This window comes from Guillardia theta, assembly GCF_000315625.1.
Source record: "Guillardia theta CCMP2712 unplaced genomic scaffold GUITHscaffold_48, whole genome shotgun sequence".
In the NCBI taxonomy this organism is placed as follows: Eukaryota; class Cryptophyceae; order Pyrenomonadales; family Geminigeraceae; genus Guillardia; species Guillardia theta.
The window spans coordinates 347,993-372,354 of NW_005434626.1; the positions used below are offsets into that span (position 1 = coordinate 347,993).

Genomic DNA, 24,362 nt, shown 5'->3' on the forward strand with positions numbered 1-24,362 from the left:
GCGACGGCAGGCGAGGGACAGAGAGGCCGAAGCAGCGGAGCTGAGGGCGCGGGTTGAGGAGCTCGTCGGAGAAGCGGAGGCGGTGAAGGAGAGGCTTCGGGACACGGAGGATGCACGGGAGAGGGCAGACGACAAGGTACTGAGACTGATCAAGGTACTTGATAGGAGGGAGGAGGAGCAGAAGGCAGCAGAGGCTCGAGCGGGAGAGCTTGCAGAGGAGGCAGAAAGACTAGGGAGGGAGCTGGCGGAGGCAGAGGCGGCAGCGGGCCGAGCCGAGGAGGCGCTTGAGGAGATGCAGCGGGAGCTGGCGGAGGCACAGGGCCAGCTAGCAGCATCAGAGGGAGAGCGGACAAGGCTGGAGGCAGAGCTGGGTGAGGTCAGCGAGCGCCTGGAGGAGCTGCAGTGCAAGCAAGAAGCTTGGTCGGACCAGGAGGAGGAGCTGCGACGGCAGGCGAGGGACAGAGAGGCCGAAGCAGCGGAGCTGAGGGCGCGGGTTGAGGAGCTCGTCGGAGAAGCGGAGGCGGTGAAGGAGAGGCTTCGGGACACGGAGGATGCACGGGAGAGGGCAGACGACAAGGTACTGAGACTGATCAAGGTACTTGATAGGAGGGAGGAGGAGCAGAAGGCAGCAGAGGCTCGAGCGGGAGAGCTTGCAGAGGAGGCAGAAAGACTAGGGAGGGAGCTGGCGGAGGCAGAGGCGGCAGCGGGCCGAGCCGAGGAGGTGCTTGAGGGGATGCAGCGGGAGCTGGCGGAGGCACAGGGCCAGCTAGCAGCATCAGAGGGAGAGCGGACAAGGCTGGAGGCAGAGCTGGGTGAGGTCAGCGAGCGCCTGGAGGAGCTGCAGTGCAAGCAAGAAGCTTGGTCGGACGAGGAGGAGGAGCTGCGACGGCAGGCGAAGGACAGAGAGGCCGAAGCAGCGGAGCTGAGGGCGCGGGTTGAGGAGCTCGTCGGAGAAGCGGAGGCGGTGAAGGAGAGGCTTCGGGACACGGAGGATGCACGGGAGAGGGCAGACGACAAGGTACTGAGACTGATCAAGGTACTTGATAGGAGGGAGGAGGAGCAGAAGGCAGCAGAGGCTCGAGCGGGAGAGCTTGCAGAGGAGGCATGGAGACTAGGGAGGGAGCTGGCGGAGGCAGAGGCGGCAGCGGGCCGAGCCGAGGAGGTGCTTGAGGGGATGCAGCGGGAGCTGGCGGAGGCACAGGCCCAGCTGTCTGCTCCCTCGTTTGACCAAAGAAAATTTTTGATGGATGTAGTGGGAAGAAACTTGAACCTGTAAGTCTTCATTTGAATTTGCTCAAATTGCTGTTTTGTTCACTCTTGATGTGCACCAGGTCCCGCGAAGATGTTTCTGTAGATGTGTCTTTCTTGCACGAGTTTGCCGAAGGAAGATCATCAAGAAACTCTGATGGACTGAATCATAATCCTTTCTCTGCTCATGGACGGTTCTTGTCAATGTTGAAGAAACTCAAGACTTTCTGTTCTCGTTGGTTGGCAACGTTTGTTGAAATCCACCTTGAAAAAGAATACATCACACAGGTTATCAGGGTTATCTGCGATACAATCAGAGAAGAAACAGATTACTTGGAGAGGGAGATTGCGTCTGTTAAACGACAAGAGGGGGCAAGACATTGTTTCTCCCCTCCTCGTGACAAAAAAATTGGAAATTCTGGAAAGCAAGCCTCGACTGAAATCTCAAATTCGATTGATGATGGAAATGGATTATCATCGTTCTTGCATTCTCATCATTCAGCTTTGGATTCTCATCATTCAACTTTTTGGTCTTCCCAGGATCATAACATCGCGACAAGCAGGTGAAAGTTTGAAGGCCCATGTCAGGAGTTGACTGGCTACTGAATGGCAGGCAAGAAATGCCCTGGCAAACCGAGTTGAGGAAATGTAGACAAGAGTTGAAGATGCAGCGAGAGACGATATCCGACCTGCGGAAGCAGAACAGGTCAGGTGCTTGCTGCCGTTTGCGGTACGGTGATCTTTCGTGCCAGGGCCCTTTCCCTTGAGCTGAGTGAAATGCACATGAAGTTCGATACCTTGACCGCCAATTCAAGATACGCCGATATGCATACTCACTACTTGCAGCTGGAGAAAGATGCAGGTTTCGACTTGCACTGCCTGTACTCCCCCGATCATTCTGATCGTCTTGAAATCTCAGCGCACAAGGATCTTGAGATTTGCTCTGATGAAATTCATCGTCTTCGTGAGGTAGCCCAAGTCATCGATCCTCGCTCTATCTTACCCATGTACACGCAGAGACTCTGCAACGAGATCTCTGCGAACTGCAGTCTACGACAACAGGTAGACTTATTGACGCCAGGAGAACGACATCTTACCTTCTCTGGCTCAGCTCAGCGAGTCGATGGACTCAGAGAGGAGCGCTGGTTGGACTCCTGACGCTCGAGCTTCTTCCTCGACCTCACTGCCTGCTCCTGCAGCTGAGAATGCGAGGGAGAGCTCCGAAAGCTACTTGGAGCATGTGAAACGTCAGAACGGCTGGCTCAAAGATGCGCTGAAGCGAGCGATGGTGATGACTTGACACTGAGTCTCTTAGCTGAACTCCTCTCCTCTATGCAGGATCGCGCACAGCTGACTGTGGTAGAGGGAGCAGACCTGGACGACAGCATGAGCAGTGAGGTCAGTGTGGAAGAGCGGAGAAGAGAAGGAGTGGAGGAGATGAAGAGAAGTGGAGAGGATGAGGAGTGACTTCTTCACAGATGTCAAGGCGGGCAGGGCGTACTTGCTCTTCCTCCTTTGATCGTTCCTACACCTCGCCCAAGTCCTCGCGTTCAGGAAGGCCGAAGAGGAGTACAGATGAAACGAGGAGATTTACTTACTCTCCTTTAATGATGAAAATTTACAAGTGAGCAGCATGTAGACGTGAATCGCATGCTGGTTGTTATAGAGTTGAAAAATTGCGCATGTGTTTGGAGTGTGGTGTGTTCAAACAGAAATACGTTGTGGCAACATGGAAAATTCCAATCCGAGATGTGAGTAGTGGAAGTGGAGTAGGGGTCAACGCACGATGGCAGTTTTAGGACATGTGTCACCAAGAGAGGAAAAATCAGCAGGCTGCTGCCGATGATCATGTTTAACAAGCTGGCGTTGAAGGAACGAGGGCATTTTCCGCAGAAGCTCCCCATGGTTCAACTTGTCACCTGACAGAATCTAACTTGCAACAACTCTTCTTTGACTTATGGCATCATAGCGAGAAGGTTAGCGAAGTCATCAATCATATGAAGGAGGAAAAAAATTCTCCTCCAAGCAGGAAAACCAACCGCTCTCAATGTTCTCCAACAAAATATTGCGAAAGTTAGTTAGAAGAACGAAGGAAAAGATGGATCGATTCGTTTCCTCTGGGCTGTTTCTGAGAATTTCTCTCATTGCATCCACGTCAGTTTGCACGGTTTAATCCCCAAGATTATTGACAATATCAATAACAAGCCTTCTCGAAAGACAAGCCCTTGTTTACCATGTTCCAATTATTTGGCCTGAGGGTGAGAAGCGACGTAGCTAATGGCCTGTTCCACAGTCTGAATCTTCTCGGCTTCTGCATCAGGAATCTCAATTGCAAACTCATCCTCAAACGCCATCACAATCTGCAAAGATCAAATTAGCATCTCAGTGCAAAAAAACAAAGACTCTTTGGGTTGCGGTCAGAGGGAGGACGAGAGGAAGCAAAGAGCAAAACAGCAGGTACTTACTTCGACAGTGTCGAGGCTGTCCAGACCAAGATCGTTCATGAAGTGTGCGGTTTCGCTCACCTTCGACACGTCCACGCCCTCAAAGTTCTTCACCACAGACAGCACGCGCTCCTGCACTTCCTGCTTGGGGAGGAAGCCTCCGCTGGAGAAGGCGCGGACGGTGAAGGATTGGTGTGGAAAGCGAGCATTGACGGGGACAGAGAAGGTCAGGGGGCGGGCAAGCTGCGGGCGCCGAAGCAGAAGGCGCATGGCAGAGGAGCGGAGGGATGGCAAGAGAGCGGACATGGCAGCGAGGAGATGCCTCGCGGTGGGGTAGTCTAAAAGGGGGGTAGGGGTGACATTGCTGTGGGTGATGCATGAGAGTATGGGGTGTGAGGGGGGGTAGTTTCATTGAAGAATTGCTGTACAATTGCAGGGTAGGTATGTTGCAAGAGGGGTGGGGGTAGCTGCCATGGGCATGTTCAGACAAGGAGACTTAGAGGGTAGCGAAAACTGAGGAAAGTACGGGTGGGTACTTTATACCCTTCTAGGGGTAGTTTGCGCATATAGGGTGGGTGAAATCAATAGATGGAACTTCACAAATGGGGGGTACAAACTCCATACGAACTGAAAATAAGGGGTGATGCTGAATCCTTGAGCATCAAAGGGGGGTGGGGGTAGAGGAAGCGGCGGAGAGGAGACGAGGATTTATAGGGGTGGGAGGACGGGGGGTCTGAACAGATTATTGGATGGGTGGGATGGGTGCTATGGATTTATGTGGGTATGGGTAGTCTGAGTACGGGTATGTCAATATATTAAAGTCTGGGTAAATAAGGGGTACAAAGATACAAGATGTCTCCATGAGTGTAGGTGGGTACTAGAGGTGGGTTGTTAAGGTACGGGGGTGATGCAATCGATGAGGACAAATAGTACCGGTACAGATGATAGTGAAGCCAGGGGGTACTTGGAGACAAAGTGGGGTAGGGGATAGGTGCGTTGCTTTTACTTAACTGAAATGAACAATTGTTAAGTAATTTATTTTAGTACCACCTCTGATCGGATCACTGATACTAGTGATTACTTCAACTTAGTAACTGCGGCGGCGGCCGGGCCCGGGGCAACGCCGGGCCCGGCGTGTCACGGTCACTGTCACCCGGCGGTACAACCGTCATGATTGCGGCCCGGCCGTCCGGGACTCGGTGACTAACTAGTAACGTCTACTACCGGTCACCGATAGTATCTAGTTCCGTTTCGAAAATTTGTTCCGGCGTGGTAAATGCTCAAGGTGATACAGCGGGGACTCCTGAGTTCGGAGAAGATTTGTTGGGGGATATAACGAACTTAGAGGAGGACACCTAGAGGAGAGATGCCAGATGAGAGGAGGTAGAGGAGAGGAGGTAGAGGAGAGATGGTAGAGGAGAGGAGCCTAGTAGTAGAGGAGAGATGGTGGAGGAGAGGAGGTAGAGGCGAGGAGGTAGAGTAGAGATGCCAGAGGAGAGATGGTAGAATAATGTAGGTGAAACATATGTTCATCATCATTCTCATTCCACTGTTATAAGTCTTTCAACAATTCTGCAGCATATGTCGTTCTTTCCCTACTCTCATCTGAAGACTCCATCGAGCCTTGTGTGTGGTCCGGTCTAACTGTCGTCCTACCCTTCTCCAAGTGTAACTTGTTGCAAAACGTGATGTAACTCAGCTGTTCATATCTGTGCTTGAGTTCACGCCTTTCCCATGCCGACTTCCCGTATGCTCTCTCAACCAGCACATGAAACGATTTGTCGTAACATTCCTGGACGTTGTCTGCCCGTATCTCGTCTCCTTCACCAATCGTTCCGTTTTCCCGGCAAATCTTCTCTATCTCCTTCATCACGCACCTTGCTTTGTAAAGATTCCTCCTGCTGGTTTTCGTTTTCAAGTCATGGCTCAGATTCAGTTTGTAAAAGTTATAAAATGGTCTGATTCTTTGTACCCTTCCATCAATAGTTCGAATCCGCCCTTGATACCAATACGTCATCATGTTCCTGACTGATACTTTGTGTGGCCATTCGAAATCTCTAGGAACCATGTGGCGCTCTCCCCCCCATTCGAACCAATCGCCATCTACTTGGTCATCATTCAATGATTGTTCTTCGCCTGGCGTCGCATCATCGCTGTCTGCTCCACTGTTCAATGACCCATCTTCTTCCATGTCTGATCCTGAGCTTGCTTCCGAGCTGTTTTCCGAAAGCATTTCATTGTCTTGTGTTCCTTCCCGCCATACATACCTCTGTTCCACCGAACTTCCGTCTCGCACAGAATTGTTTGCATCCAAGACTGATGTCATGATTTGATTTGGTGTCTCACGTTCATTCACACCGGCAAAGTTCATCTCTGTATTCCTTCTCATTTGCATCAACAAGGTGTGAACATCTCTGTTCATTCTGAACAAAAGTTTCATGTTCTCCTCCATGTTATGCAGCTTCATCCAAATTCTTTTGAAACCTTGCTGTGTTTGTTTTGAGTTCTTCTTCAGTGTCTTGTTCAGTGCTTTGTTGTGGGCATTCAATTGTTGTGTCACCATGTCTAACGCCTTTGTCATCTCTGACTCCATTGACTTGGTCGATGCCGCCACTGTCACTCCAGACTCTGCAGATTTTCTCATCACGTCGATTGTGAGCATGCCTTCAACCTTTGATACTTTCGTCACTAGCTCCTTGATCGTATGAATGATATCCGTCTTTGTTGGAATCCCATGTGCGAGCATGCCACACTCTTGGCAACTGTGAACCTTCAAAACTACTTTGTCACGTAGCTGATTCAATCTACTCATCGTGTCCTGTCCAAACATGCCAAATAGCGGAATTTCCCATATGGAATGCTGTGGATCAGGGAACCATGCTCGCAGAGTAGGAAGATGATACAAAATACTAGCCAGAAAGAAAGGAATACAATTTCTGAACCCCCGCGGCAGTTCATTGAAACTCTTGATGAATTTGTCCCATCCTATCGCTTGTATCTCTTGCATCCCTTCAGGGGAAAAATGTGGTGGTAGCACAGCAAATTCTGCCGTACTAGGATCGTTCCCTGCTAAAAGTCTGCCACACATCTGATCGCCTCCTGCTCCTCCCACGATATACTGGTCCTCTGTGTCACCTGTCAACCGCAATACTCAGCATAGTGCCGTGGAGAACATCACACTCATGAATGACCTATCTTCCAGTTGGCTCGAATATAAACAGTAGGTGCCCCTGCATTGCACCATTCAGTAAACCATCATGCAACGGTTGGCCCATACCTGGTCCTTCCAGAAAAGCAAGGAGATGAGATATTCCTCCCTTCCACAGCGAATGACTCCCTGCTTCTTCCAAGTTGCCATGATACTGGTCTGCAGCTTGTCGAATCGCTCTTTGCAATAACGTGCAAAACCTTTGCTTTTGGTCTGATCCTGGGAATAACTTCGTTCCAGAGAATGAGAGTTGCCCATGTCGCGTGGCAAATATATACAACCCAAGAATGAGAATAGGACACATTTCTGGAGTGTAGGGCGATGCAAACACATGTTTTATCCTTGTGCTTCGCATGTCAGTACCAATGCCACACTGATCTTTTTTTGTCTTGAGTAAGACTACCTTCATGCAATCATTTTCCCAGTCAAAGTGCTCAAGATGTAAAATGTCTAGACTCTCACTTCTGCATACTAGGTTCCACATGACTGAACAGCATGCCCAAGAGAAAATCCATGAACTGCCGGACTCTGAACTTCCTCTGCGAGGTCTCAGCTCCTTCAAGATGTTGTTGAGTGCCTTATACTCTGGCATGGATAGAGTTATCTTGCCCTCGTGGGCCTGCATCACACCGTCGCCCTTCTTCCGGGTAACTTCTTTGGTATAGGAATTGATGTAACCATCCAGAATGTCATCCAATGATCTTCCGCCTGTTTTCAACCCGATTGCCGTAAACATAACATTCCTGCGTCTGTACAGATATTTCAACGCACTTTTATACCCCTGGACGGTGGAAGCAGCTACGGTTGCTTTGTCTCTGCTTGATACTTGCACAGTGTTGGCTACTGCCTCTGCCTGACGCTGGTGACCTGCCACGTCTGGGGTATCTGCATTTTCTTCTTCTTCTTCGCCGTCCGCGCTTAGTGCCGATGCTGCCTTCCTCTTGGACCCTGCTGTCGTCATTCCTTCGTGCTCACACAGCCAACCAAAGAAAGCCTGGAGCAAGTCCAATGGCAATGGGAGCTTCAGGTTCGTGCGACCTGGGTTGAGTGCTGCGTGATATCTTGGATCCTTCTGGAAGAACTCGATCATACCCATAATTCGATAAGCATACGTCTCTTGAGTGCTTCGGCTCACAGTGTTGAATTCCAGATCAAGAAATGCCTGGATGTTGGGGTCATCTGAAGCCGAAATGCTACAAGCCTCAGGGTCGTCAAATATTCTCAGAAGCGCATTCTTGTCCTTCACCCTCTTTCTACGTGAACGAGGTGCATGCTTTCCACATTCATCATTGCGATCCGAGCCAGCTAACTCCCAAGCACAAACAAGGTGAAAGCACAACCTGCATATTTTGCATACCTTCAGAACAGCGTTTGCCTCCTTTTGCATTAAGCAAACAGCACCGAAGACACACGTGTTGGGCTGTGCCACAGCCGGAGGGTTCGTAGAACCGGATGGAGAGAGCTGATAGACTTGTTCGTGGTCATGACTATCACCTGCCGGACTCGCGCAGGCTTGGTTGTCGTCCTGGAGACCAGCCTCCAGTGGTTGGCTCTGTCCGCCGTCCTCCGCCATTGCTCAGGGTGCGAGGGTACGTCCTTCTTGAGGCTTGGAAGGACCCAGTTCTGGGAAGTAGTTTGGAGGGGTGGAAAGGGACCCCCACCCCTCCATCCCTATTATGTACACTACCCCCACACCCCCTTCTGCATCTTTCTGCTTGGCAATTTTATTTTTTTTCGTGGTTTTGGGGTCCCAGCCGCAAAAAGTGTCTTTCTTGCTTTTCTTCCATTTTTTGGAATCTCGGCGCTAAAACACTACGAGAATCTTTACTCAAAGTTAAGTTAAAGATCAGTACGAGGACAATCAGGAGAGTCGAGGATCGTTCGTTCGATCCCGGAAATAAAATTGGTTCTGGGTTTCCCTCATATTTGAAAATTACATAAGAGTTATTTCAGATATTCAAATGGCTTCAAAGAATTTTTCGAAAGGTAAAGGGTAGCTTCACCCCAATTATTAGATCATATTGCGCTCATCTTGGGGGGTGGGGTACTTCTTTTTTTCTTCCGAGAATAGAACGGGCTACTTAGGGGAGGAGGAGGAATCGAAACCGCATCAGGCAGGTATGGCACGATGAACGTTGTTCATTTTATGTGGTTCAATGCAGTCTGAGTGAGGGTGAAGAGTTTAGAGGGAAGGGATTGCTAGGCTCGAAGAAGAGTATGAAGAGTTTGTTTGCTGAAGAAACGTGTGAAATGTTGGATCATGGCAGTCGGTTCTCACCTTCGTCCGGTTTTGTGGGGCTTTTGTTCCGTGGTTGTGTGCGAGAGGATAGAATAAGCAGATTTGGACAGACAAGCTTGTGTTCTGATGAGATTACGAACTCTTTGATCATGGTAGTCTAGTAGTTGAGATGTGGAAACTTGTTGTGTGTTGCTGGTCTTGGGCTATTACTAATCCAACCTTTGCAGAAGGAAATGTTCCAGACTGTTGCTAAGACTCAGACCACCGAGCTCTGGATGTGGAAGATGGAGTACCTCCACCACGAGCAGCGCCCCCTCTACTTCGGCGAGTGGTTCTAAGCTTATTCATTATGAATTTATAGCTTGAATAAACCATGTTGCTCGAATCTCGTGGTTCTTCGTTTGCGCCTTCATGGAGCTGATAATCAAACTGTATGTATCGTAGACTCATATGATAGTCCAACTGTTGGTATCTTAAGCTATAACAATAACATCTCCTATACGTGAGCCAGGGCGGGTCGGACTACAAGGAGGGTACATACAGCACCACACGCGATGAGGAACCAGGCGTGGTTTAGCTCGTACTTGGGCTGCTTCACGATGACGGACAGCATGATCCCGCACTGCAGAGCATGAGAAGCGAGCAGCATAAGGTCTCAGGCGACTCACCAGGACCAGCAGACCGGAGGGGATGTAGTCGAATGAAAATGGTTTTGAAAAAGCGACGAAGGACAGAACGATGGTGATAACTTTCCTGAAGCCCTTGATGTCATTGTGTGCCAACATGTCAACGACAAGACAGACAGACCTACACGATGTGACGCAGATGGCGACAACTCCGCCGAACCCTTGAATGAGCCCGAGGTAGAAACTCACACTTAGGTACTGCGCAAGCGCCTGCCAAGGTCTGTCAGGTGCCTGGAGGTGTGACGTCACCGCACGTACCTGCAGTAAAAGCAATCCTCCGATCTCGAACTGTACAGGCGTCATCGCAACCCTGATGCTCCTGCTCCTGCTCCTGCTCCTTCTCCTTCTCCTGCCCCTGCTCCTCCGCTTCTTCCTCATTCATCCCTACACCATATCCTACCCAACACTTCCTCCAGTCCTCTCACCTTGTTCTGGATCAGGTTGATAGCCTTGAACATCTCCCCAGTGACACATATCAGCATGAGGACCCACACGGCCGCCATGAGGTTGGAAGCAAGCATCATCTGTTCCTTGGAGCACTGCAGCTGACGTCCTGGGGTCACTCCGCACCCACCACAGGACATCCGATCCTCCTCACCTGTCGCAATATCCTCTCTTGAAGGTTCACAGTGATGGCGTCTCCTGCAACAGCTCCGGAGAGTAGGAGGATGCCGATGGGATCGAACTTTGGTGAGACTTTGCTGTCGACCAGAGTGAAGGAGGCAACCCCGGTGCACAACATGAAGGCAGAGATGTACTCCATGGGAGTGTACGTCCTGAACGGATCAAGTTACTGGGAGGGAGAGAGGGGAGGGAGGCAGGCAGGCGAGGAGAGAAGGGGGAGGGGAAGGAAGAACGGTGGGGAAGGGGAAGGGACAGCAAGAGAGAGGGGAGGAAGAGAGAGAAGGAGCGGGAGGGGAGGGTTGGGGAGGAAGCACCTCTTGAGGATCAAGATTCCAAGCGCCATGGTAGGGATCAACTTGCTGGACTTCATGACGACTTTTACCGGGAAGTTGACATAGGAGAGCGAGATGGACCCGAATCCTTGAGTGATGGCGAGCACGACGGTCAAGCTCAGGTACTGCTTCCAGTCGATGCTCCTGATCTCGTTGTACCGCCCCTCATGCCAGAGCTGCAGCCATGCGGCAACCACGAAGATAAGGAGCTCCCATAGCGTCATGAACCAGCCGTAGTCGAACCCCTCATAGCGGAACACGAGCTCCTGAGTCAAACAGCATGAGAAAGTTGCGGTGTCAACAATGAGCATGTTCTGGAGCAGACACAAGAATCATAACTCACCTGAACAAAATCATGGATGACCCCTAGTGAGAACACCCCCAGCACCAGCAACAGGAACTGGAGCCATCGAGGGCCCTTCAGCTCCCACTTGAGGATGGTGATCCTCGTCGGAGAGTTCTTGGCCTCTGCATCATCCTCATACCTCTTCCCCTCATGCTTCCCTTGCCGATGGTGCATCTGATCCGAGCCGTTGCTTGGCGAGTCTGCCTTCCAACCTGTCTCTGCTCCGCTGTCCACGTTCACCCTGGCTAGCTCAGACGCTTCATGCATCCTCATCCTCACACTTGAGCCATGGCGACACTTGGTTCGGCTGATCCACGCTGCTCCTCCTCCTCCTCCCCCTCTCACCCCCTGGCCGACCGCTCTTCCAGCATGTCCACCAGCTCACGTCAGATGTTTTAACCTCATCCCCACTAAGTCCCGTCGTAATGCTGACGGGATGCTGGACGGAATGCTGAATCCTCCTGCCCCCTCCTTCCTGCCCTCTTACATCCGCCTCCGTCTCCTCCGTCTCCTCCGTCTCCTCCGTCTCCTCCGTCTCCTCCGTCTCCTCCGTCTCCTCCGTCTCCTCCGTCTCCTCCGTCTCCTCCGTCTCCTCCGTCTCCTCCGTCTCCTCCGTCTCCTCCGTCTCCTCCGTCTCCTCCGTCTCCTCCGTCTCCTCCGTCTCCTCCGTCTCCTCCGTCTCCTCCGTCTCCTCCGTCTCCTCCGTCTCCTCCGTCTCCTCCGTCTCCTCCGTCTCCTCCCTCTTGTCCCTCTTGTCCCTCTTGTCCCTCTCGTCCCTCTCCTTGTTCTCCTGAGCTTCTTCGATTCCCTTCCTCTGTTGTCTGCTTTACCCCCACGACTTCGACTCGTCCTCCATGTTGTTGTGTCCCACATGACCACATTTCTCATCCCCTGCATTTCCTCCCTCCTTCCTTGGGTACAAGTAGACATCGTGACCTCTCCCAGCATTGCCGCCTCTGTTAGCAGCTTGTTCTCCTGAGCTTCTTCGATTCCCTTCCTCTGTTGTCTGCTTTACCCCCATGACTTCGACTCGTCCTCCATGTTGTTGTATCCCACATGACCACATTTCTCATCCCCTGCATTTCCTCCCTCCTTCCTTGGGTACAAGTAGACATCGTGACCTCTCCCAGCATTGCCGCCTCTGTTAGCAGCTTGTTCTCTCCTCAACTGACTCTCTTCGTGCTCTCAGTGTCTCGACGTCTCTCCGATCAGCATGGAAGGGCCAGGGCGGGAGGCTTCAACGGGGGGCATGCAAGTCCACAGCTGCGACACCATTACAGACCTATCGGACATCAAGTCCAAGGCAAAGTTCTACATGGCGTCCAACAAACCCGTCCTGTTCAAGCAGGGGGCTAACAGTTGGCAGGCATGCAACAAGTGGAACTTTGAGTTCTTCTGCTCGGGGGCGCTAGGGGAGACGATGGTCGAGGTCTCGATGGACGGCAAAGAGCGAGGGCAGAAGGGCAAAATGAGTCTCAGAGACTACGTCTCCTCGTTCCGCTCAGGCGCAGAAGCAGGAGGCAGACAGCCAGCCAACAGCGTGGAGGATACGAAGGAGGAGGAAAGAGGGAGAGAGCAGGAGCAGGAGCAAGCCTCACGGCTCGACTACAAGCCTTACATGCGAGCTTGGTACTTCCAGGAAGATCATCCGGAGCTGCTCCAAGACTTTCCTAATCCTCCTGAGTGCTTTCCCGACAAGTTCAAGGCTCTTGCTACAGAGTTCCAGCCTCCTTTCACTTGGATCTTCATCGGACCTCAAGGCGCCTTTTCTCCCCTCCACCGAGACATCTGGTACACGTGCGCATGGATGGCGCAGTTCCAAGGGAGAAAGCGCTTCCTTTTCGTTCCTCCCAAGGACCTCAAGCTGGTCTATCGCAAGCTCGAGGATAAGGAGGAATACCTGGACCTGCGGGCCCCGGATCTGGAGCGTTTCCCTTCCTACCGACACGCGAACTTCATCGAGGCCGTGCTAGAACCTGGCGACCTGCTGTACATTCCTAGCAGATGGCCGCACTTTGTTGAGTGCCTTACCGACTCAGTCTCTCTGACCAGCAACTTTGCCAACGTCGTTAACTTCAAGCATGTTCTGATCCCTTACACCCGCTGGCTGGAGAAGCGACAGGCCGCCATCCAGCTCATGAAGGGAATCATGAAGATGCAGCTGCGATCCTCGGGGGAAGATGGGGAACAACAAGGATTGTTGTGATGACGGGGGGGAGAGGAGGAGGGGGAGGAGGGGGAGGAGGAGGGGGAGGAGGAAGGCGGAAGGGAGCATGTCTAGACCGTCGCCGTTGGTGGGTAACACACTTTTGAGCTGTCATGCAAACTTGTAGAACTTCAGAGTTTCTTAAGGGGAAAAAGCAGTATTCTAGCAGTATGAAGCAGCTTAATCGATGCAGTGATATTTGCTTGTGGTACGGCAGACAAAACAAGGCTAGATAACGCGATCGAGGAGAACAATACCCAATCTACCTCCAGGTCATGACGTGGCAATAACTATGTCTCCGTATAAAGTGCGAATGTTGTAGAGGATTAATCGATCTTGATGGCAGAGTAGATGGTGCGGATGAAGACGAAACTTGCAAGGAATCCCAGCTGAAAAACCAAGAATGTCAGGCGAAAGAGCAGGACGAGAATAGTCACGTACCGCTCCAGTGATCAAGAAGAAAGCGAATCCAACGATAAACATATAGCAGACATACAAGAAGGCCGCGAGAGCCCGTGCCATCTATCAAGCCCTGTCAGAAATCCAGCTTCATCGCCATACTCAATTTTTACCTGAAGTTTGCTGTAGGCATAATAAATGGAATACAAAAACACATAAAACGAGCAGCTCCCCGAGGTGAAGAAAGATCTCCACCACCAATGATAATCCTCACAGCAGAGCTGCAGCATCAAACAGATCAGGAGAATCAGGTGAATCATCCAACAGCACCTGGAGGTAGCAGAGCACCACTGTAACCTCGCAGCAAGTGAGGAACAAGATACCCAGAACCTTAGCCAACCAAGTGAGTCAACCTACATGATCGCTTGTAAGGCTTACCAAGAGAAGAAACCCGAACAAGTAATAGAACTGGTGAAGCCAGATAGATGACAGCACGTAGAAAACTTCAACAAAGACCGCGCCGAACGGCAAGATACCACCGACAATAATGGTGCACCATGTGCTCACGTAGAAGGGCTGCTCTGGAACTTGGCGGGGGATCTGGTTTGTCCTGACAGGATTCTCGATGGGCTGCTTGCGATATCCAAAGAAGGCTCCAATAAGCACCAGGGAACGGAAATACCCAACCACATCAACAGAAGAGCAAACAAAGTTCCGAATGGAACAGCGCCCGATGACTTCTGACCCCAGATTGCAAGATTCAAGATGAAGAAGATGCAGAAGCTGATGCCAGGAAAGAGCATAGCGGTCCAGAGAGCATTGCTCCTCCACCTGTTTCCCTTGAACATGCGGAAGAATCTTGCCGCAGTGTATCCTCCAAACATCCCCATGAAAACGAAAATGAAGAGCATGGCCTGCATGAGAGCACCACGATTGGCAGGAGAAAGGAATCCAAGGCATGCAAACATGACGAGGAAAACTGTGGAGACAGCCAACTGCACGCCGGTTCCTACCAACACGGAGAGCCACCCGGCCATAACGGGGGCACGGAAAACGTCACCGTGAACAAGCTTCCATCCGGTTTCCTCCTGTCCATCTTCAAGGAGATCATTTCTCTCATACCTCTGGAAATCACGCTTGATCGTGTTGATCATGATCATGGCGACGATACCAGAAAGGAACAAGACAATCATGAAGGAGTTGAGGATGGAGAACCAGTGGACCTGGGCATCATCCGCAGCGTTGAGGTATGTGTCCCAGCGAGTGGACCAGCGGATGGGGGAAGGCTTGAAGATCACATCATAACTCCAGATCACTTCCAGTGGTTTCTTGGACTCGGTGTTGATGGCCAAGGGCTCGTTGTTCACAGTTACCGGCTGGGTGGAGGTGCAAGTATTGAGTTTGCACCTGTGCTCCGAAACCTGGTTGACGCATTCATCCCAATCAACGAGATTGTCATACGTGTGCTTGATGCTGAGAGGCTCCACCTCAAAGCCCACAACGCGTCTCTTGGAAGAGCCATGGTAGTCATTGTAGAGGATGGTGAAACGGAGATGGTTGAACAGGTAAATCTGGGGGGACTTGAGCTTTCCTCCCTTGCCGTCTTCTTCCTGGACATGACCGATAGGATACCCTACTTCATACATTTTTGTCGTGGTCTTGTCCTCATTCTGCGAGAATAGAGCCATCGCCACGGGCAAATTGTCCAAGAGGAGATTCACACGGTAATCTTCCTCGATCATCAAGGCAAAGGCTTTCTGCTCCTGAGCATCATAGACAGATCTGCAGAGAATTTTGCAGGTCTGATCGTTGCCCATCTTGAAGTTGTAGGGAGTCTCATAGATACGAGATCCACGCAGGACCTCACCGAGGTTCAAGGCATCTTGAACCTTGAGGTTTACTCCCTTATGGCAGAATGGCAGGACATAGTATTCGTAGGGAAGCTGGGTCTTGACAGACGTGAGAGCCTCCACCTTCACTTTCATGGCATCGCCGATGTCATAGTCAGTAGGTGCAACACCAGGAAGGTAGAAGGCTGCTGCTGCGTTGAACAAGAAGACAGTAACTACACAAAACAGCATGCCTTCCCGTATGCTGAAAGATCTTCCCGACATGATCCGTAAAGACCTGTACAACAATGTGTGAATAATATCGCAAAGCTCAACTGCTGCCAAAAAGGTTCAAATTTTCATGCAGCGCAGCTTTGCAAAGATCAGTTTTTGCTGTGCAAAACATGAATCTCCCTGGAAACTGCAACCGATCTTTCCGTGTTCCTCACTTCCTATAGATTCCTCCGCCACTGGATCATACTAAGTCCTACCATTGTCATCTACAGCGCTTGTTGCAAGTATCAGAACTTCCTATGGGTAACTTATGCATGCAAGGGGAGGATCGCAAGTAGAAAGCATACTACACGACGGCGCCAAATCTGCTGACAAAACCCACAGATCGCAATGAAAATTAGGTGCACTTTAAATAAAAATCAGATGAATGTTAGATACGTCATTATCAAATCATTTTGCTTAAGGACACTATGAGAAGAAAATGGATTTTTGACGCACCATACAAGAATTTCGTGCTGGTGCGGGAGTTTGGGTACCATTAGTTGGATGGTCAGAGATGGAGGTGCATGGAGTATCACAGGGAGGAAAAAGAATCTCAGCAAAGATCAGAAGAATGATAATGAGCATGAATGAACGTCCATCGCGCCATTAGCGGCTCCCCCCACTCCAACTGAGGGGCCCATGGCGGGAGACGCCGACGCGGCAGCCCCCACCACCTGCAGGGCGGTGGGACTTAGGGGGTAGGGGTGGTAGCTGTTGGGGTAGTTTGCTGCCTATCAACCCTACAAAGTCACTCTGGGGTGCTCATAAAAGGGGGTGGAGGGGTACGCATGATAAGGGTAAATAGGCAGCAGGGTGATACTATCCAACGAGATACAAAGTAAGGTATAGGGATAGCGATATTTATATAATAGCAAACATAGAAAATCATCAGTCTACGTATATCTCCTATTGACTCAATCTTGTGATTTTTTGTAGAATCTAGGGGTCATCCAGGTTCTTGGGGGGTGGGCAGGACCCGTGATCGCCTGCTGGGGTGTGCATTATCCAGGTGGGGTGGGTGGGTACCTAGATCGGTGGTAGGGTAGTCCTGCACGGAGAATGGTGCGTTGTCTGCAGTAGGGTAGATGGAGGGATACCCTGATTTACTTATTGGTCTAATTGAATAATCTTTATGCTATGCCCCCATAGACAGAAAAGTCTTTTAGTCACCATGGGGAAACTTGGAGACGATGATAACTGGGGTAGAAGGCTGTAGAACGGGGTCCATCTCGTGAAGATGAACAAGTACCCATGGATATTCCAGGATTTGAATATCATAACAACGGGTGTAAGTTAGAAATTATGAAAAGATAGGGGTAGAAGCAGCGAGGGGGTGGGTTGGGGGTGTACGGGAGTTAAGGTGGATTAGGTTTTGGGAATTGCCTAATAAAAGGTGACCGGGGCCGGCCCGGCCGGTTCTGGGCCCCGCGCCAGTCCGGCCGTCACTCCCGGACGGAAGTTTACTCAAACGGTTAAGTTAAAATCCGAGTACGAGGCCCTGAGCGAGACTAGTAGGAGCTCGGAGCCTCGGAGGCCGAGCCTCGGAGCGCGGCAGCTCCGAGTCCCTGAGCGCGGCAGCTCCGAGTCCCTGAGCCGCCGGCGGCGCGGCGCCGCCGGCGGCGCGGCGCCGCCGGCGGCGCGAGCGCTCACAGAGTCAGTACGCCGCGGGCCGGTCTGTCACTGTCACACGATCGGACAGAATGAGGGTGACGGCGTACCAGTACGCGGCCCACCGTCACACTGATGCCAAGTCGGACCGTACCGTCGCGCCTCTTGCCACTGCTTGAAGTCACTGAGTTGCCTCCAACGGTCCTGGCATCATAGTATCATGACCGTGACTCTCCGAGGCTCACGGTGCCACGGTGGCTCCTCTGGCACTGACTGGCCGGTCGGACCCGCGGCGCCGCGGTACGTCCGATCCGAGCAGTACCGTACGGTATGGTACGGTCTCGACGGCCGCGCGGCCCTGGAGCTCATCAGTATAAACCCGGGCAGTCCGATCGGACGATCCGAAGCGGCGGTCACGGGTTGCAGGCGGGGTCTTCAAGGCTCAGTTCGGGCCCGGTGCCCGTTGACTTCGTCACTGAGTCACCGTTACTAAGCCCGAGTGAACTAATAGGCTAGTACGGTAGTACGAGGTAAGTTTGATAGATAAACTTCAGAGTCTTCAGAGTCTAGAGTCTAGAGTCTAACTGCCGAGTTCAGAGTCTATAAGTCTACCGGGCAGCGAAGCTCTCGGACGCCGCCGTTCCTTCAAGCGGCTGAGCGTCCGCATCCAGCCGCTCCCGGGGTGGTAGTCAGTCCGGGACTCAGTCCTGCCCAGCAAAGCTGGCCGATCATCGGACCGTGGCACGACGGTGCCCGGCCGACGCCGTGTCCAGGAGCCTAGCTAGGGCCGATGTGATGCATACATCCCCTCCAGGCCGGGCAGTTACATCCCCTCAAGGCAGTTACGTGAGATGCTTGAGTCTTGAATGGAGAGTCGGAAGACACGTAGGAGATGCCGAACAAGTTGCTAAAGTCAAGACATGCGAGAATGAGGCGTCTCCCGAGGCCGCCGACACTGTCAGCCCTTCATTCATGCGGGGTTGAACAATTCTTGAGGAAACCCTGTTCACAAACGTTAGTTTCCTCGATCAGGGATGTGCCCAACGTTAACTCATCCAGTGCGCGGGCGACCAGGCGATTGGTCATGGCCGAGTACCTCTGGATAAAGCTAGACATCGATTCCTTGGGTCCGTGCTTCATGTCCCGAAGAGATGGCATCAGCTTCATCAGAAAGTCCGGTGACAACCATTGTTATGCTTCCAATAACATCCGTTCAGTCTTCTTGCTCTTGCGCGCTCCTATGCGCATCCAAGCCCGCGGAGCTGACGGTCTCCGAGTCCTGCGGTTCCATCTGGTCGCGTGATCAAAGAGTGCGCTGCTTGACTGCCTTGGAACAGAATGTCTCGGCTCCTTCCAATTGCCTCTTCCTCCAACTCCTCTGCCCTTGCAGGCCGAGCTCCTCCTGCTGACACCGACTACTCCAACTTTTTCCTGTGGTGCTGCCGTTGCTCGCGAGACTAAACCGTGACAGCAACGTCTCCCTAAGAGAGCATCTGGCCTCTGAGAAGTCAGGCCGGGGTATTCATCGTGTGTACCTTTGTGCGCATTGCTTTCAAAGTCAGGACGTGAATCTCCTGTTCCTGTCTGACCCTCCACACACAAGAAGAGAAGCAGAGAAAGAGAGTTTTACCAGCACACACTCACACAACACTACAACTGCCTGACCTTGCCTAGAACCAAGACGTCCTCGGACAGGGTGGGACAGCAGAGGCCTTGCCGCGGGGAGGAGTTTAAAATCTCGCAGTGTTTAAAACTTTGAAAGCTCCAACAAGTACAACAGGGAACAATGCATACAACATGCTACATACTTCTTCCCTGGCCAACATCACTTCTTCGTCTTATTTCTTTCTTTTGAAGCTGCTTACAGTTTCATTACTTTTCCCTTGTGCCTTGATCTCTTTGAAGATCATTCATTGCTGCAGAATGGTTGAGTATCGATTCCAACCTCCACGATCATCAGCACTTTTCTCTTGACCGCACCAACCTCCGCTTGCTCATGGATGCCTTTTCCGATTTTACTGACCGACCGTGTGCCTGATGCGTCATTCTGAATTGAAAAGGTGCTCCAGCCTTCTCGATTGAGATGCAGTACAAGCCACTCTGTCTTGTAGCTAGCTTTCCTGTGACTGATATATTGTTGAATGACGCTCTCTGTGATTGTCTCTGATAACTCCAGAACCATGAACACATAAACATCGAGGTCCTTACTCAAGAGGCGAGAGATCGCCTTTGAAAACTGTTTTCTACTTAGAGGTGTCTTCCAATTCTTGAACTCCACTCCTCCCTCCAAAGGTTTGTCGCTTGCACAGGTTGGTCCTGTAAAGGCATCGTCCCTGCCCTTTCTGTCCCTGTTTCGGATGTAAAAGCCCATGAACGGCGAAGCTGCACTCTCCTGCTCATCCGATAGCACAGGAGCTAAGTTAGACATGCAGGTCTTCAGGATTTCCACGAAGCTTGCTTTGTTTGCGAGAGAAGCAAGAATCTCATCGACACTTCGCTTGTCGTTTTGAATACCGCAGTGAAAAGCGATATTCTTCAGAAGGTCCTGAGGGGGAGACCAGCTGCTGATCATCATGACGACTGCACCAAACGACTTCAACTCGTCTCCACCTGACTTGTACGCATCCACATTAATGGGATTACTCCAAACTGCCTTCTGCTTGTGGATGCCCTGCAAGACCTCGAGCGCTGATCGTCGAGAGAAAGGGAGCCCTCCCCCAGCACAAACAGCCACGGTGATGGGGTCACGCAAGGCGCTAGGAAAACACGAGTTCAGATCGGGGAGACGAGTGCCCTTGATTCTCATTTCCTCATCGTCTTGTTCTTGGGTCAGAACAAGCATAGATTCACTGCTGCCTCGCAGTGGCGGTTTACTCTGCCGCACATTCAGCTGAGCAAACCCTTTGGAGATGTGCAACTGAGAGACAGGGCTGTGCGCGGATATCTGAAACATGCAATAGATAGATTCGTCCATTAGGTTCCTTTTGATCCGCTTCACTTCTTCGAGGACCTTGCTGGAGACCGTTCGCATCAAACTGCATGGAACGGTATCCCCTTCTTTTTTCAAATACTTCAAAAACAGCGAGCAGAGCCATGGATTGACGTTGTCCAGCAGCTCATCGAGCCGTGCCTCTGCAAATACCCTTGTCATCGCTTCTTTGTCCTGGTTCGACGACAGCAGGTATCTAGGAAGCGAGCGATGCGTCAAGCACACCATCATTCGACCTTCATGGCGACTGTGCTCGTAGACAGGCTTTGAGATCCTATCCATATTCATGGCCGCACTATTCGTCCCTAGCATAATGCAGTGAATTCCTGCGGTTGTCAACACCCTCTTGACGAGCATCAGCTTCGCGATCGCTGTGTAGTCCTGCTCATCAGGAATGGTCTCATCCATTAGAACCAGCCGCCGTTCCCATGTCCTAGCTTTCTGCACAGAAACTGGGGCAACTGTAGTCGTCTCATTCCACAAGTAGCCCAGAGCTCCCAGTATGTACCACGTTTGTCGAAAATCTGTGACATCCAAAGCTGACAAACTGACAGATTCAATACTCGAGGTAGGAGGTGCAGACTGCACCAACAAGCGCAGGTCGGTATTGATGGCCAACGCCATGAGATCTGTGATGCTTTCTACGTAAGAGTACATGAGCCGCACCATGTCTGGGTTCGAAGGGCGGAAAAGGAAGTAGATACATTCTTCTGGATGTCGAACAAAGAAATCGGCAGCGCACAGCGACTTCCCACTGCCAGAACAAGCTTCAATCATACATAAGTGAGTGGAAGCTGTAAATTCCATTTCAGTCTCCATCAGTTTGTCGATTGGGTTCATTGCGCTGAAAAGCTGGCTCGCTCTTACCCCTGACGATTCCATTGTGTTTTCACCATCAAGAACAATGATAAGATATCGCCGCAGGGACGACAATATACTGTGCATCTCAACTTTGTTGGCAAGCCGCTGAATAGCTACCGATCAAACGTTCAGAAGTTATTGGGGCTCATGTTCAGACTCACCTGTAAAGAAGTTTCCTGTTTCACCGTACATTCGATGAACGACGCCCTCACAAGCTTGTCTGAGATCTTTCTCGACAGTTGCTACCGAGATTTCTAGACTTGCATCCTCAAGATGGTAGCGAGCGCTTGATATTTTGATCTTGTCTCCTGTGCTTTCAGCCTCCCGAAGCCCTGCCTCTCTGACTTTCTGCTGAGCCCTTGCGATCTTGCTCTCGTCTCCTGTGCTTTCAGCCGGCCTGTTATGCTCACTGTTCTTCTCACCTCCACCATCATTTCCTCCTCGTATCCGAAGACAAGAGCGCTGACAAACCGTGCTCTGCTCGCGATCGAACCGTTGGGGGGGTCCAGGAAGGAAACACAATCCCTGCAGGAACAACACAAGTTCAAGAAGCTTCTATCTAGCATTGAGGTTGATGTCTACCTCTGAGCTCGAAATGATGATTGAGCTCAACCAAAGGAATCCAAGAGGCGATACGAGCGACATGGAACCCACGACGCACTCCCCCTTCTGCTGGTAAAGAGCAAATTTAGGCTTGACGGGAAGGCTTGTTTGACATGAAGGTTACCTGTATTCTATCTGCTGCATCCCCCCCCCCCCATTTACACACATACACCCTCGCTCGCTCTGCTGCTCGCTCTGAATCTGTTTCTGTTGCTCCCTTCCCTACCGTCCCTACCTCCCTTCCCCCCTCCCTTCCCCCCTCCCTCCCTCCTCCCTTCCCCCCTCCTTTCCCCCCTCCCTTCCCCCCTCCCCCGACACTTTATGGTGAGTCTCAGCAGTATTGTACCCAGCATTGTACCGGGATTTGTAGGATTCGAAGTAGGTTCAATACTTTTCCTGTACAGCTAATGGGATCTAGGTAGGATTCAATGTGTTACACATTTTTTTTCTGTCAAGTTTATAGTTCAAACTATAAATTGGACTGAGCGAAAATTCATGTTTTAAAACTAAAATCTTTTTGACTATATTTGCTGACATTTTACTCAAAATTAAGCCTCTAATAATAAGAATAGCTAGTTTGGGAATTGAATCTATGTACTGATCCTTGTTCCCCTGCTTGTCGTGCCTGCTGTCGCTTGCGTGGTTGGAGTAGCGGTTTTCGCTGCCTCCTCCGTTTTTCAGTGTTTCATTGAGGCGGTCTTGTTTGATTTATCCTCGTCCTCCTTTGTTTGCTCCGGTTTGCTTTTCTTTTTCAGTCCATAAAAAACTAATTGAATCACCACGGTGTTCATGTATGTTTCATAGTGATCCAGCCGAGACGTTTTTGCTGACACTCGTGCCATATCGTTTGATTCTTCTGTTATGCCTTGTCTCCAGTTTTCTAACTTGGCGTTATTCTGAGTAATATGAAACTCGTGATAGTACTCCCTTCGCGTATATCGGTACTGTTTTGGTTTTTCTTGACCATGTATTTGCTTGATACCGCATATCAGTACATTGCGACCAGGATCGATTGCAATAATTCGTCTTGAAGAAACAAGGTTGGATGCAATGGCGTTACTGCTCGGCCAAACAAGGCTTCCAGGTTCATATTCGATTCCTCTTCAAGCTTCTTCTTCTTCTCGTCCTTATTCATCATAAAGAAGAAAAGGAGTCCTGCCACTGATACTACAAGGAAGGCTTTAAAGACCGTCATCTCCGTATCCCTTAGACTCTGAAGGATGACAAATTTCCCATCCAATGGATCAAAGACGACCTGTACGTCGTCATAGACATCCGCATTGGTGACCCTCCTCCTGTGGAAGTTTCCCATCACGGCGAGCATGATGACCAAAACAATGTCATCATCATTCACTATGCTTGAGTTCGGAAAGGTGGACGTCTACACATATGGCCGATTACAGTGTGCAGAAGCAATGCCAGCATACCCCGACTCGTGTGCTCATAAACGGATCGGGACAGGCAGTACACTTGTGCGTGACGTGGCAGCGGAGGCATAGTACCCCAGTTGGCAAGGGGTGCACACGCTGTTTACACCGTGACACGGATACCGTACCCTCGAACCCATCATCGCAGAAGCAGTCTGCAACCGATGTACTCCCCGCTCAGTGCGCTGGTGGAATTTCCAGGACAGGCATAGCATGCCGGGAACAGGTTGCAGCGCTGCTCACGATAAGTCCCCGCGGGACAGATACTGCAGAAGTACTGCCCCTCTCCCCTCCCTCTACCCATCAACCCCTTCCAACTCCTGCCATGAGCTCCCTCTTTCCTTCAAGGCTTCCCCCTCATGGACTTCCTCCCGTACGGCCTCGACTCCGCCGCTGACCCCGCCTTCGTGTCCCTCCCCTTCCCCCCTGCCAGCCTCTACTCCAAATGCAGCTCCTCGACCTCTCCCGAATGCTCTCGTCGTCGCACACGACGATTACACTTCCTATCTCCCACCTCCTACCTTGCCCTGCTCGCGGGCCTTTCCCGACGATCTGAGGGCCCTCGGGGCCCTCCGACGAGGACGATGAATCCGATCCCGGCTTCCTCGACCTCCTGCGGCAGGAGGGAGGAGGGTGAAGAACCGGGGGAAGATCCTGAAGAGGATCAGGGACCGAGGCCTGATTGCAGGAAGATGTCCGGTTGAGAGCTGTAGGCAGGATTTTGAGTTGTCACACGAGTATAAGGATCTTGGAGACTGAGCCTTCTGTTCATCGCCTGTGCGTTTGAACAGCGCTCAAATTCTCCGAACAGCAGCACTCACTGATGCAGTGCGGTCACAGTGGCAGCATCAATCATCCGCCGCCGGCCCCAAAGCCCCCGTGTGATTGTCCCATCTCAGCTGCCCGCGGCCAGAAGCCTTTGTCACAGTGTTGTGGCTTCACAGAGTCAAGGCTTCCGGCGCCCAGCGGCCCGGGCCGGGACAGCCGGGTGCCGGGCTGCCGCGCGCGGCAGTGCCCGGTGCCATATGCCATGATAC

At 51.4% G+C, this 24,362-nt stretch overlaps 7 protein-coding genes across 7 annotated transcripts; 2 read left to right on the top strand and 5 right to left on the bottom strand.

Moving 5' to 3' along the window:
• Positions 1 to 1,861: 1,861 nt before the first annotated feature.
• GUITHDRAFT_153369 (hypothetical protein) lies at positions 1,862 to 2,935 on the top strand. Its single transcript, XM_005830087.1, has 6 exons — positions 1,862 to 1,954; positions 2,001 to 2,217; positions 2,266 to 2,310; positions 2,360 to 2,536; positions 2,587 to 2,646; positions 2,727 to 2,935. Exons 1-6 carry the CDS (start codon positions 1,914 to 1,916, stop codon positions 2,874 to 2,876), a joined length of 690 nt encoding a protein of 229 aa, XP_005830144.1. The 5' UTR covers positions 1,862 to 1,913; the 3' UTR covers positions 2,877 to 2,935.
• Positions 2,936 to 3,491: 556 nt separating this feature from the next.
• GUITHDRAFT_110892 (hypothetical protein) lies at positions 3,492 to 3,962 on the bottom strand (the record flags this gene model as incomplete). Its single annotated transcript, XM_005830088.1, has 2 exons — positions 3,492 to 3,608; positions 3,714 to 3,962. The coding sequence occupies 2 exons, from the start codon at positions 3,960 to 3,962 to the stop codon at positions 3,492 to 3,494; spliced, it is 366 nt and encodes a 121-aa protein (XP_005830145.1).
• Positions 3,963 to 5,210: 1,248 nt separating this feature from the next.
• On the bottom strand, positions 5,211 to 5,894 carry GUITHDRAFT_153371 (hypothetical protein). Its single transcript, XM_005830089.1, has one exon. It carries the CDS (start codon positions 5,881 to 5,883, stop codon positions 5,245 to 5,247), a length of 639 nt encoding a protein of 212 aa, XP_005830146.1. The 5' UTR covers positions 5,884 to 5,894; the 3' UTR covers positions 5,211 to 5,244.
• Positions 5,895 to 10,384: 4,490 nt separating this feature from the next.
• GUITHDRAFT_87893 (hypothetical protein) lies at positions 10,385 to 11,363 on the bottom strand (the record flags this gene model as incomplete). The annotated part of the gene is made up of 3 exons (XM_005830090.1): positions 11,125 to 11,363; positions 10,764 to 11,047; positions 10,385 to 10,601 (listed from the first exon to the last, which is right to left on the bottom strand). Exons 1-3 carry the CDS (start codon positions 11,299 to 11,301, stop codon positions 10,385 to 10,387), a joined length of 678 nt encoding a protein of 225 aa, XP_005830147.1. The 5' UTR covers positions 11,302 to 11,363.
• Positions 11,364 to 12,745: 1,382 nt separating this feature from the next.
• Positions 12,746 to 13,333, top strand: GUITHDRAFT_73345 (hypothetical protein; the record flags this gene model as incomplete). The annotated part of the gene is made up of 1 exon (XM_005830091.1): positions 12,746 to 13,333. The coding sequence occupies one exon, from the start codon at positions 12,746 to 12,748 to the stop codon at positions 13,331 to 13,333; it is 588 nt and encodes a 195-aa protein (XP_005830148.1).
• Positions 13,334 to 13,456: 123 nt separating this feature from the next.
• GUITHDRAFT_153372 (hypothetical protein) lies at positions 13,457 to 15,858 on the bottom strand. Its single transcript, XM_005830092.1, has 6 exons — positions 14,415 to 15,858; positions 14,171 to 14,385; positions 14,063 to 14,122; positions 13,906 to 14,013; positions 13,775 to 13,855; positions 13,457 to 13,722 (listed from the first exon to the last, which is right to left on the bottom strand). The coding sequence occupies exons 1-6, from the start codon at positions 15,811 to 15,813 to the stop codon at positions 13,660 to 13,662; spliced, it is 1,926 nt and encodes a 641-aa protein (XP_005830149.1). The 5' UTR covers positions 15,814 to 15,858; the 3' UTR covers positions 13,457 to 13,659.
• Positions 15,859 to 19,351: 3,493 nt separating this feature from the next.
• On the bottom strand, positions 19,352 to 21,487 carry GUITHDRAFT_110897 (hypothetical protein; the record flags this gene model as incomplete). The annotated part of the gene is made up of 2 exons (XM_005830093.1): positions 19,352 to 21,408; positions 21,457 to 21,487. The coding sequence occupies 2 exons, from the start codon at positions 21,485 to 21,487 to the stop codon at positions 19,352 to 19,354; spliced, it is 2,088 nt and encodes a 695-aa protein (XP_005830150.1).
• Positions 21,488 to 24,362: the final 2,875 nt, after the last annotated feature.

Excerpts from the sequence above, each read along its gene's own strand:
- GUITHDRAFT_153371 (XM_005830089.1), bottom strand. The coding sequence starts at position 5,883 with ATGGAAGAAGATGGGTCATTGAACAGTGGAGCAGACAGCGATGATGCG.
- GUITHDRAFT_153369 (XM_005830087.1), top strand. The coding sequence starts at position 1,914 with ATGCAGCGAGAGACGATATCCGACCTGCGGAAGCAGAACAG. Across the intron at positions 2,311-2,359 it reads ACTGCAGTCTACGACAACAG|CTCAGCGAGTCGATGGACTC; the intron begins GTAGACTTATTG and ends TCTCTGGCTCAG. Across the intron at positions 2,537-2,586 it reads ATGCGCTGAAGCGAGCGATG|GATCGCGCACAGCTGACTGT; the intron begins GTGATGACTTGA and ends TCCTCTATGCAG.
- GUITHDRAFT_153372 (XM_005830092.1), bottom strand. The coding sequence starts at position 15,813 with ATGCTGTTTTGTGTAGTTACTGTCTTCTTGTTCAACGCAGCAGCAGCC. Across the intron at positions 14,123-14,170 it reads TGTTCGGGTTTCTTCTCTTG|GTTCTGGGTATCTTGTTCCT; the intron begins GTAAGCCTTACA and ends TGGTTGGCTAAG. Across the intron at positions 14,014-14,062 it reads TGGTGCTCTGCTACCTCCAG|CTCTGCTGTGAGGATTATCA; the intron begins GTGCTGTTGGAT and ends TTGATGCTGCAG.